The sequence below is a fragment of the Oncorhynchus kisutch genome, linkage group LG25 (genome assembly GCF_002021735.2).
Source record: "Oncorhynchus kisutch isolate 150728-3 linkage group LG25, Okis_V2, whole genome shotgun sequence".
Classification (NCBI taxonomy): Eukaryota; Metazoa; Chordata; class Actinopteri; order Salmoniformes; family Salmonidae; genus Oncorhynchus; species Oncorhynchus kisutch.
Window position 1 is genome coordinate 38,479,437 of NC_034198.2, and position 13,860 is coordinate 38,493,296.

At 40.0% G+C, this 13,860-nt stretch overlaps 1 protein-coding gene across 9 annotated transcripts in view; it reads left to right on the top strand.

The window, feature by feature from the left end:
- The window catches only part of LOC109869887 (histone acetyltransferase KAT6B), a 101,072-nt gene that overhangs the window by 55,619 nt on the left and 31,593 nt on the right, over positions 1–13,860 (top strand). For all 9 annotated transcript variants that reach the window (XM_031804659.1, XM_031804661.1, XM_031804662.1 and 6 more), the window contains 5 exons: positions 10,324–10,439; positions 10,705–10,817; positions 11,013–11,154; positions 11,995–12,156; positions 12,803–12,896. In XM_031804659.1, coding sequence (XP_031660519.1) covers positions 10,324–10,439; positions 10,705–10,817; positions 11,013–11,154; positions 11,995–12,156; positions 12,803–12,896 — 627 coding nt within the window. The remainder of the gene's footprint in view (positions 1–10,323; positions 10,440–10,704; positions 10,818–11,012; positions 11,155–11,994; positions 12,157–12,802; positions 12,897–13,860) is intronic.

The following is a 13,860-nucleotide window of genomic DNA, read 5'->3' on the forward strand; positions in this document are numbered from 1 at the left end:
TCCTCTGTCCTCGACCTAAACCCTCATACTGCTTCCTCTGTCCTCTGTCCTCGACCTAAACCCTAAATCCCCATACTGCTTCCTCTGTCCTCCTGTCCTCGACCTAAACCCTAAATCCCCATACTGCTTCCTCTGTCCTCCTGTCCTCGACCTAAACCCTAAACCCTCATACTGCTTCCTCTGTCCTCGACCTAAACCCTAAACCCTCATACTGCTTCCTCTGTCCTCGACCTAAACCCTAAACCCTCATACTGCTTCCTCTGTCCTCGACCTAAACCCTAAACCCTCATACGGCTTCCTCTGTCCTTGACCTAAACCCTAAACCCTCATACTGCTTCCTCTGTCCTCGACCTAAACCCTAAACCCTCATACTGCTTCCTCTGTCCTCGACCTAAACCCTAAACCCTCATACGGCTTCCTCTGTCCTCGACCTAAACCCTCATACGGCTTCCTCTGTCCTCGACCTAAACCCTCATACTGCTTCCTCTGTCCTCGACCTAAACCCTAAACCCTCATACTGCTTCCTCTGTCCTCGACCTAAACCCTAAACCCTCATACGGCTTCCTCTGTCCTCGACCTAAACCCTCATACGGCTTCCTCTGTCCTCGACCTAAACCCTCATACGGCTTCCTCTGTCCTCGACCTAAACCCTCATACGGCTTCCTCTGTCCTCGACCTAAACCCTCATACGGCTTCCTCTGTCCTCGACCTAAACCCTCATACTGCTTCCTCTGTCCTCGACCTAAACCCTAAACCCTCATACGGCTTCCTCTGTCCTCGACCTAAACCCTCATACGGCTTCCTCTGTCCTCGACCTAAACCCTAAACCCTCATATGGCTTCCTCTGTCCTTGACCTAAACCCTAAACCCTCATACTGCTTCCTCTGTCCTCGACCTAAACCCTCATACTGCTTCCTCTGTCCTCGACCTAAACCCTAAACCCTCATACGGCTTCCTCTGTCCTCTGTCCTCGACCTAAACCCTCATACTGCTTCCTCTGTCCTCGACCTAAACCCTAAACCCTCATACTGCTTCCTCTGTCCTCCTGTCCTCGACCTAAACCCTAAACCCTCATACTGCTTCCTCTGTCCTCGACCTAAACCCTCATACTGCTTCCTCTGTCCTCGACCTAAACCCTAAACCCTCATACTGCTTCCTCTGTCCTCGACCTAAACCCTAAACCCTCATACTGCTTCCTCTGTCCTCCTGTCCTTAACCTAAACCCTAAATCCCCATACGGCTTCCTCTGTCCTCGACCTAAACCCTAAACCCTCATACGGCTTCCTCTATCCTCGACCTAAACCCTCATACGGCTTCCTCTGTCCTCGACCTAAACCCTAAACCCCCATACTGCTTCCTCTGTCCTCGACCTAAACCCTAAACCCTCATACTGCTTCCTCTGTCTTCCTGTTCTTGACCCTCTGCCGTAGTGCACTGCCTTCGCCCACAGTGATCGACACCTGGTAGTAACTGTAGTGTAGTGTGGTTGCATTATTAGCACCCCATCCACCCACCACTACCATCAGTGGCACTGTCAACATTCACCCTCACCTCCAACAGTCGTTAGACTGACACATAAACCCTAGTGATTGACATTCACCTACCATTGATGATATACACTTGACATGATGATTACGACTATTGATCTATCTCTCCATCGTATGGTGTCATAGGTCCGGTTTAGCTTAGTCCTAGACTAAGAAGCACGTCCAATTTTAGATTCTCAATTGAGCTTTTTAGTCCAGGGCTTAATCTGTGTCTGGGAAACCGGACCTAAAGGGCTAAGATCCAGTTTTATTTTTTTTTTTAAGATATGGATTGGATTTGAAGGGGTTGTTAACAGATGTGGGACCAAGTCACTGTTATTGAAGTCACAAGGTCTGAGTCTCAAGTCAAGTCCAAAGTAGAACGGAACAAGTCTGGAGTCAAGTCCAAAGTAGAACGGAACGAGTCTGGAGTCAAGTCCAAAGTAGAACGGAACGAGTCTGGAGTCAAGTCCAGTCGTGCATTCTAAGAGCGAGTCGCGTCTCAAGTAAAGTTTAAAAATGTAAAAACCCATCTACACATGCAATGACTGGTTCAACTACAAATCTTTAGCAATGTATTGAGGCTACCAGACGGCCCTTTTCATTATTTTGTCTACAACACATTTTGATGATAGGGACCTTGTAACAGTCTTTTTATAACATTTTTGGGGGTTATTTGACCTCCTTTTTCTCCCTCATTTTGATCTTGTCTCATCGCTGTAACTCCCCAACGGCTCGGGAGGCGAAGGTTGAGTCTTGGGTCCTCTGAAACATGACACACCAAACCGCGCTTCTTAACACCCACCCGCTTAACCCGGAAGCCAGCCGCACCAATGTGTCGGAGCAAATGATCATTCAACTGACGACCGAGGTCAGCCTGCAGGCGCCCGGCCCGCCACAAGGAGATCTGTAAATAGCCCATCCAACTACCTCATCACCATACTGTTATTTATTTTGCTCCTTTGCACCCCAATATCTCTACTTTCACAATCATCTTCTGCACATCTATTCACTCCAGTGTTTAATTGCTATATTGTAATTACCTCACCACCATGGCCTATTTATTGCCTAACCTCCCTTATCCTACCTCATTTGCACACACTGTATATAGACGCTTTCTATTGTATTATTGACTGTATGTTTGTCTATTCCATGTGTAACTCTGTTGTTGTTTGTGTCGAACTGCTTTGCTTTATCTTGGCTAGGTTGCCGTTGTAAATGAGAACTTGTTCTCAACTAGCCTACCTGGTTAAATAAAGGTGAAATAAATCAAATAAAATATACAAGTAGATTTACCAAATATACATGGACAATAGCCCCGAAGAAATAGCCTCTGTATCAGGTTTAACCTGTCATAACTGAACGGACACAGGTGAAGGGCCAAACTGTACTGCCTAGTTCCCCTTGAGGAACCAAAAGGAGTCTGACAGGAGCTCAACAGGTACATGTATACACTTGGCCCTTCCCAGGACAATACAATTACCCAATTGGCAATTACACAACCAATAAACTGGTTCTACAATGTAAAAGGCAATTTCCACATCCATTTTTACATTCTTCTTAATCAGACTTAATGATTATTAATGATATTTCATCACCATTCATACATGGAACAAACATTTTATCTTATTCAACATACTGACTCCAAAGCGTGGCACACAGGGCACTTACATGGAACCCAAACCGACTGAGCGCGTGTGCCAGCGTGCATAAATTAATTTTGTCCCCCCACACCAAGCACGATCACGACACGCAGGTTAAAATATCAAAACAAACTCTGAACCAATGATATTAATTTGGGGACAGGTCGAAAAGCATTAAACTTTTATGGCAATTTAGCTTGTTAGCTTGCACTTGCTAGCTAATTTGTCCTATTTAGCTAGCTTGCTGTTGCTAGCTAGTTTGTCCTGGGATATAAACATTGAGTTGTTATTTTACCTGAAATGCACAAGGTTCTCTACTCCGCCAATTAATCCACACATAAAATGGTCAACCGAATCGTTTCTAATCATCTCTCTTTCTTCCAGGCTTTTTCTTCTCTTGACTTTATATTGCGATTGGCAACTTTTCATAAATTAGGTGCGTTACCACCACTGACCTCGTTAGTCTTTCAGTCACCCACGTGGGTATAACCAATGAGGAGATGGCACGTGGGTACCTGCTTCTATAAACCAATGAGGAGATGGGAGAGGCAGGACTTGCAGCGCGATCTGCGTCAGAAATAGAACTGATTTCTATTTTAGCCCTTGGCAACGCAGACGCTCGTTGGCGCGAGCAGTTTGTGTGCAATAATTGAATAACACAGATTTCTAAATGTATTTTGCCTGCGCGAGCGGTGTAGTCAGCCTGTTTAGCGTAGTCCTCTGAGGCATTACCGCTTCCATTACACACGACCAGAATGACAGACGACACAAACGAGCTCCGACAAAACCTGGGAAATATGAACAAGGGAAACCTTTTGTTGAATGAACAGAACTTCTACCTCAATAAACAATGAACATCACGCCCACCCAGAGCGTAAGAAATGGTCAATGAAAATATATGTATAGTATTAAACGTGAAATAATCAAATGTACGGTGATGGAATGATGAAACACTAGCAATTATTGTAAGTATTAGAAAAACTATAGATTTCCCACACGTGGCCTTTAAACGTGCAAAAGCACCAGCAAACATTTCAACCAAAGAACAAAGTGCTCCAATGGTGGGAGTTTGGAGAAAGTGGAGAAACGCGCCTATGATGCCTCTTCACCACAACAAGTTTTTATCATTTAAACAAGAAATTGAAAATACAAGCTTCATAAATAAATTATACATTTCAAGGATTTTTTACATGCCAAAAGACCAGAAGGCAAATGTTAGTAATTGTTGTTTGTTGCCCCATTGCTAGTGAGCATGCAAAGTAATAGTTAATATTCTTGATCACCAATTTTTTGGGGAGCTGCATATTTATTTATTATTGTCAATCCTCTCTCTCCCTACAATGTGATGTTTACGCTGCACCCGATCCTATAGCTGGACAGCAAATCAGCAATCTCTGCTCGCTCATCCGACCTGTATTGAGTGACAGTTTGCTGGTCCAATCAAAGGACCAGACTGCGTTTTCAGTAGCCAATCTGTTTCGCGCTTGGCTGCCCGCTACTGTCTCTGGCTGCAAGGAGATCCACAAAATAAGTGAAAAAATGTTACAAAACCTGGCCCGATTTTAATTTCAAGAAATCCGTTTAATGTCGAGGCTCCAAGTCTCAAGTTATTTTATTTTCATAAAATGTGTGACTCGAGTCAAACTCGATTTCCAAGTCATGTGACTGGAGTCCACAACTCTGGTATAGAAGCAATAATAGTGTCTACATTTGAATGCTATTTACATCATTTAAAACTCATACTTAAGTCTCAAACTAATCTCTGTAATTATTGATTTGTTCATGTATATCATTTCCACTTATTGTAACACATTCTGTTTTGTTGGTGTATAATACATCATTTGAAGTGTTTTTAAAAAACATTTTTTAAATGTATGCTAAATTTGCTTGCTTAGGTTTTTCAACAAAATTGCTGTTTCATCCTATTCTCCACACTCTGCTGCTGTCACCACATTGGCTTTTTAATTCATGGTCATTTGTCTCAAATAACACCCAAATATTCCCTATACAATACTTCAGATCAGAGCCCTATGGGTCGTATGGGTCTAAAGTAGTGCACTGTATAGGGAATAGAGGGTAATTTGGGACGCAGACTTGGTGGGATAACTAAGTACATGAAAGTGGTCACGTAATTAGTGATTTAGTTTCACATCATTACATTAGGGATTTTCATACGCACATTCAGAGATGAGATATACATTATGTAACATACATACATGATATATACATACATTATGTTATATACATCATGATATAAACAGTTGAAGTTGGAAGTTTACATAAACTTAGATTGGAGTCATTAAAACCCGTTTTTCAACCACTCCACAAATTTCTTGCTAACAAACTCTAGTTTTGGCAAGTCGTTTAGGACATCTACTGACACAAGTAATTTTTCCAACAAATTGTTTACAGATTATTTCACTTATAATTCACTGTATCACAATTCCAGTGGGTCAGAAGTTTACATACACTAAGTTGACTGTGCCTTTAAACAGCTTGGAAAATTCCAGAAAATTATGTCATGGCTTTAGAAGCTTCTGATAGGCTAATCATTTGAGTCAATTGGAGGTGTACCTGTAGATGTATTTCAAGACCTACCTTCAAACTCAGTGCCTCTTTGCTTGACATCATGGGAAAATCAAAAGAAATCAGCCAAGACTTCAGAAAAATAAATTGCAGACCTCCATGTCTGGCTCATCCTTGGGAGCAATTTCCAAACGCCTGAAGGTACCACGTTCATCTGCACAAACAATAGTACGCAAGTATAAACACCATGGGACCACGCAGCCGTCATACCACTCAGGAAGGTGATGCGTTCTGTCTCCTAGAGATGAACGTACTTTGGTGCGAAAAGTGCAAATCAATCCCAGAAAACAGCAAAGGACCTTGTGAAGATGCTGGAGGAAACGGGTACAAAAGTATCTATATCCACAGTAAAACAAGTCCTATATTAACATAACCTGAAAGGCCCGTCGGCAGGGAAGAAGCCACTGCTCCAAAACCGCTATACTAAAGCCTACGGTTTGCAACTGCACATGGGGACAAAGATCATACTTTTTGGAGAAATGTCCTCTGGTCTGATGAAACAAAAATATAACTATTTGGCCATAATGACCATCGTTATTTTTGGAGGAAAAAGGGGGAGGCTTGCAAGCCGAAGAACACCCAACCTTGACTTATGGGGGTGGAAGCATCATGCACTTCACAAAATAGATGGCATCATGAGAGATGAAAATTACGTGGATATATTGAAGCAAAATCTCAAGACATTGGTCGCAAATGGGTCTTCTAAATGGCCAATGACCCCAAACATACTTCCAAAGTTGTGGCAAAATGGCTTAAGGACAACAAAGTCAAGGTATTGGAGTGGCCATCACAAAGCCCCAACCTCAACCCTATAGAAAATTTGTGGGCAGAACTGAAAAAATGTGTGCGAGCAAGGAGGCCTACAAACCTGACTCAGTTACACCAGCTCTGTCAGGAGGAATGGGCCAAAATTCACCCAACTTATTGTGGGAAGCTTGTTGAAGGCTACCGAAACACCTGACCCAAGTTAAACAATTTAAAGGCAATGCTACCAAATACTAATTGAGTGTATGTAAACTTCTAACCCACTGGGAATGTGATGAAAGAAATAAAAGCTGAAATAAATAATTCTCTCCACTATTATTCTGACATTTCACATTCTTAAAATAAAGTGGTGATCCTAACCGATCGAAGACAGGGCATTTTTACTCAGATTAAATGTCAGGAATTGTGAAATCTGACTTGAAACGTATTTGTCTAATGTATATGTAAACTTCTGACTTAAACTGTACATGATGATACATTCATTATGATATATACGTTATGATAGATAATTATGGTATATACATTATGATATATGCATTATGATATACATTATGATATATGCATTACAATATATACATTATGATATACATTATGATATGCATGATGATACGTACATTATGATATACATGATGATACGTACATTATGATACGTACATGATGATACGTACATTATGGTGTATATTATTATACATACATTATTATATATATTCTGATACATACATTATTATATATACTATGATACATACATTATGGTATATACTATGATACATACATTATTATATACATTACGATACATACATTATGGTATATATTCTGATACATACATTATTATATATACTATGATACATACATTATGGTATATACTATGATACATACATTATTATATACATTAAGATATATACATTATGGTATATATCATGATACATACATTATTATATATACTATGATACATACATTATGATACATACATTATTATATACATTACGATACATACATTATGGTATATATTATGATACATACATTATTATATATACTATGATACATACATTATTATATATACTATGATACATACATTATGGTATATACTATGATACATACATTATTATATATACTATGATATATACATTATGATATATGCCTTATGAGCACGTTAAAACCAAATGCATTTACTTGCGAATTGAGACGCGCTACAGAACACACACTAACGCTACAGAACACACACTAACACTACAGAACACACACTAACGCTACAGAACACACACTAACGCTACAGAACACACACTAACGCTACAGAACACACACTAACACTATAGAACACACACTAACACTATAGAACACACACTAACACTATAGAACACACAGTAACACTACAGAACACACACTAACACTATAGAACACACACTAACACTACAGAACACACACTAACACTATAGAACACACACTAACACTATAGAACACACACTAACACTACAGAACACACACTAACACTACAGAACACACACTAACACTATAGAACACACACAAACACTATAGAACACACACTAACACTACAAAACACACACTAACACTACAGAACACACACTAACACTACAGAACACACACTAACACTATAGAACACACACTAACACTATAGAACACACACTAACACTATAGAACACACACTAACACTATAGAACACACACTAACACTATAGAACACACACTAACACTATAGAACACACACTAACACTATAGAACACACACTAGCACTATAGAACACACACTAACACTATAGAACACACACTAACACTATAGAACACACTAACACTATAGAACACACACTAACACTACAGAACACACACTAACACTACAGAACACACACTAACACTATAGAACACACACTAACACTATAGAACACACACTAACACTATAGAACACACAGTAACACTACAGAACACACACTAACACTACAGAACACACACTAACACTACAGAACACACACTAACACTATAGAACACACACGAACACTACAGAACACACACTAACACTAGAACACACACTAACACTATAGAACACACACTAACACTATAGAACACACACTAACACTACAGAACACACACTAACACTATAGAACACACACTAACACTACAGAACACACACTAACACTATAGAACACACACTAACACTATAGAACACACACTAACACTATAGAACACACACTAACACTATAGAACACACACTAACACTATAGAACACACACTAACACTACAGAACACACACTAACACTATAGAACACACATTAACACTATAGAACACACTAACACTATAGAACACACATTAACACTACAGAACACCGCTCCCCATCTGCTGTATAAAGAATTGATGATCCACCATGTTTGATTATACACCGCTGATGTGAATGTAACATGCTGTTTGGTTACTGTGACTAACAGGCTGTTTGGTTACTGTGACTTTAACAGGCTGTTTGGTTACTGTGACTTTAACAGGCTGTTTGGTTTCTGTGACTTTAACAGGCTGTTTGGTTTCTGTGACTTTAACAGGTTGTTTGGTTACTGTGACTAACAGGCTGTTTGGTTACTGTGACTAACAGGCTGTTTGGTTACTGTGACTAACAGGCTGTTTGGTTACTGTGACTAACAGGCTGTTTGGTTACTGTGACTAACAGGCTGTTTGGTTACTGTGACTAACAGGCTGTTTGGTTACTGTGACTAACAGGCTGTTTGGTTACTGTGACTAACAGGCTGTTTGGTTACTGTGACTAACAGGCTGTTTGGTTACTGTGACTAACATGCTGTTTGGTTACTGTGACTAACATGCTGTTTGGTTACTGTGACTAACAGGCTCTTTGGTGACTGACTGTAACATGCTGTTTGGTTACTGTGACTTTAACAGGTTGTTTGGTTACTGTGACTGTAAAAGGTTGGTTGGTTACTGTGACTAACAGGCTCTTTGGTGACTGACTGTAACATGCTGTTTGGTTACTGTGACTGTAAAAGGTTGTTTGGTTACTGTGACTGTAAAAGGTTGTTTGGTTACTGTGACTAACAGGTTGTTTGGTTACTGTGACTAACATGCTCTTTGGTTACTGTGACTGTAAAAGGTTGTTTGGTTACTGTGACTAACAGGTTGTTTGGTTACTGTGACTAACATGCTCTTTGGTTACTGTGACTGTAAAAGGTTGTTTGGTTACTGTGACTGTAAAAGGTTGTTTGGTTACTGTGACTAACAGGTTGTTTGGTTACTGTGACTGGAAAAGGTTGTTTGGTTACTGTGACTGTAAAAGGTTGTTTGGTTACTGTGACTAACATGCTCTTTGGTTACTGTGACTGTAAAAGGTTGTTTGGTTACTGTGACTAACAGGTTGTTTGGTTACTGTGACTGGAAAAGGTTGTTTGGTTACTGTGACTATAAAAGGTTGTTTGGTTACTGTGACTAACATGCTCTTTGGTTACTGTGACTGTAAAAGGTTGTTTGGTTACTGTGACTAACAGGTTGTTTGGTTACTGTGACTAACAGGTTGTTTGGTTACTGTGACTAACATGCTCTTTGGTTACTGTGACTGTAAAAGGTTGTTTGGTTACTGTGACTGTAAAAGGTTGTTTGGTTACTGTGACTAACAGGTTGTTTGGTTACTGTGACTGGAAAAGGTTGTTTGGTTACTGTGACTGTAAAAGGTTGTTTGGTTACTGTGACTAACATGCTCTTTGGTTACTGTGACTGTAAAAGGTTGTTTGGTTACTGTGACTTTAACATGGTGGTTGGTTACTGTGACTAACGGATTGTAATGTTTGGTTGCTGTAACAGGCAGTGAAGTGGGGCTGAGGGTGAAGCAGGAACCTGGTTTTGTAGCCGTCTCCAGGGAACACGTCACAGAGGAAGACGTGGAGATATTCACACAGGTCCAAGAGCTCTCGTCGCAGGTGAGGAAACTGTTCAAATAATCTCTCAATCACACTTCACCCCTATCACCTGATAAATACAAGTTAGATCTAGCCTGTAGTTTAACAGGACAAATTCTAAATTGAAGTTTGTCCCTTCGCGAAAAAAATTCTGACCTGAAAGGTAGTTTAGTGTCAAGAAGGGTCCACATCCCATTGTTGAAGTTGCTGTTGAAAGATACTGCCTGTGTCAGACTGTTTGAATGCTTGTGGTACGACATTTTGTTTTGTTTTTTGTCATGTTTAGAGAAATGGTACCATGACCATCACTGACTCGGGACGATTCCCTGCCTTCATAGAGTTCGGGAAGTATTGTATCCAAACCTGGTACTCTTCTCCTTACCCACCTGAATACTCGAGGTAAAGCTTCATTTTTTACTCAGCCAAATTCGGACAAATCAATGTTATTCGACCCAGTTTAGAAAACATTGTCCTTGTCCTATAGAAATACTGTATTTTGAGAGCATTATACCAGTGATCGGATTTACTGTGTTTTCTAGGCTTTTAATTTGCAAGCTGAAATACAAATTGTCTTGTTATCTCTGTCGTTGGCAGATTGCAAAAGCTTTACCTGTGTGAGTTCTGTCTGAAGTACATGAGAAGCAAAAACATCCTACAGCGACACACCAAGAAGTGTGGCTGCTTTCACCCTCCGGCCAATGAGATTTACAGGAAGGACGACCTTTCAGTGTTCGAGGTCAGAGGTCACTCTTCACAGTAGTAAAGCAATGGTTGTGTCCCAAATGGCAGTATATTCCCTATATATAGTGCCATACTTTTGACCAAATATATATATATATATATTTCTGACCATTTTGAGCCTGTCGTCAAACCCACAAATGCTGATGCTCTAGATACCCAATTAGTCTAAAGAAGGCCAGTTTTATTGCTTCTTTAATCAGGACAACAGTATTCAGCTGTGCTAACATCATAGCGAAATGGTTTTCTAATGATCAATTAGCCTTTTAAAATTATAAACTTGGATTATCTAACACAACGTGCCATTGAAGCACAAGAGTGATGGTTGCTGATAATGGGCCTCTGTACGCCGATGTAGATATTCCATAAAAAATCAGCCGTTTCCAGCTACAATAGTCATTTACAACATTAACAATGTCTACACTATATTGCTGATCAATTTGATGTTATTTTAATGGACCAAAAAAAAGTGATTTTCTTTCAAAAACAAGGACATTTCTAAGTGACCCCAAACTTTTGAACGTGTGTGTGTGTGTGTGTGTGTGTGTGTAAAGACGATTAGAATCCCACCTTGTAACACAACAAAATGTGGAAAGATTCCAGGGGTGTAAATACTTTCTGAAGGCACTGAATTATAGTGCACTACTTTGAAGCAGACTCTTTATTGGCCTGGTCAAATTGCAGTGCACTTAAAAGGGAATTGAGTTCCATTTGAGATGTTGCCATGGTGCTGCACCTGTGTGAAATGTGACTGAATGGTTCTGAAGAACAGGAGGAAAGAATTGGTTGGTTTTTGAATTTGAACAATGTTCTTATGCTGGTCTTGTTCTGTGTTTAGGTTGATGGAAATGTCAGCAAGCTCTTCTGCCAAAACCTCTGCCTGTTAGCCAAGCTGTTCCTCGATCACAAGACCCTATATTACGACGTGGAACCTTTCCTTTTTTACATACTAACAAAGAACGACGACAAAGGATGTCACCTTGTGGGTTATTTCTCCAAGGTGAGGATATTCAACAGCATGAAAGATGTTTTCTTTCATCCAGTTGGACAACTTTTTGATTAATGCAGTGACACTGTCTATACTATATTAGTCATGATTATTGCAGTGACACTGTCTATATTAGTCATGATTATTGCAGTGATACTGTCTATATTAGTCATGATTAATGCAGTGACACTGTCTTTACTATATTAGTCATGATTATTGCAGTGACACTGTCTATATTAGTCATGATTAATGCAGTGACACTGTCTATACTATATTAGTCATGATTAATGCAGTGACACTGTCTATACTATATTAGTCATGATTATTGCAGTGACACTGTCTATACTATATTAGTCATGATTAATGCAGTGACACTGTCTATACTGTATATTAGTCATGATTAATGCAGTGACACTGTCTTTACTATATTAGTCATGATTAATGCAGTGACACTGTCTATACTATATTGGTCATCTTAAAAGCTAAATGTATTCACAAGGGATTGTGTGTGTGTGTGTGTGTGTGTGTGTGTGTGTGTGTGTGTGTGTGTGTGTGTGTGCGTGTGTGCGTGCGTGCGTGTGTGTGCTTTAGACACGTGCAGTAAATTGCCAGCTTCAGCAGAGCTCTGACATACTTGATCTGTTTCCCTTTCCCTCAGGAAAAGCTTTGCCAGCAGAAGTACAATGTCTCCTGTATAATGATCATGCCTCAGTACCAAAGGCAAGGCTTTGGAAGGTTCCTCATTGATTTCAGTAAGTCCCTTAATGCGTTCTAAGAACATAAAACTCAATGCCAGCTTGATTCTAGAATGCTTGCCTGATTTTAAAATGTTTCCTCAGGCATAGATTTGTGTCAGTCAGGTGTGTATGACAGACCAGCTAGATCTACTGTCTCTATTAGATTAAGACAGACCAGCTAGATCTACTGTCTCTATTATATTATGACAGACCAGCTAGATCTACTGTCTCTGTGAATTAGTTGAAATGTGTAAATCAAGGCAATTTATACTGATCAAAAATATAAATGCAACAATTTCAAAGATTTTACTGAATTACAGTTCATATGAGGAAATCAATCAATTGAAATAAATTCGTTAGGCCCTAATCTATGGATTTAACATGACTGGGAATACAGATACCTTAAACTAAATGGGCCTCAGGATCTCATCATGGTATTTCTGTGCATTAAAATTGCCATTGATAAAATGCAATTGTGTTGTCTGTAGCTTATGCCTGCCCTTACCATAACACTAACGCCACCACGGGGCACTCTGTTCACAACATTGACATCAGCAAACTGCTCGCCGACATGACGCCATACATGTGGTCTTCGGTTGTGAGGCCAGTTGGACGTCCTGCCAAATTCCCTAAAACGAAGTTGGGAGGCGGCTTATGGTAGAGAAATTAACATTCAATTGTCTGGCAACAGCTCTGGTGGATATTCCTGCAGTCAGCATGACAATTGCACGCTCCCTCAACTTGAGACATCTGTGGCATTGTGTTGTGTGACAAAACTACACATTTTAGTGGCCTTTTATTGTTCCCAGTACAAGGTGCACCTGTGTAATGGTCATGCTGTTTAGTCAGCTTCTTGATATGCCACACCTGTCAGGTGGATGGATTATCTTGGCAAAAGAGAAACGCTCACTAAAAGGGATGTAAACAAATTGATGCACAACATTTGAGAGAAATATGCTTTTTGTGCGTAATGGAACAT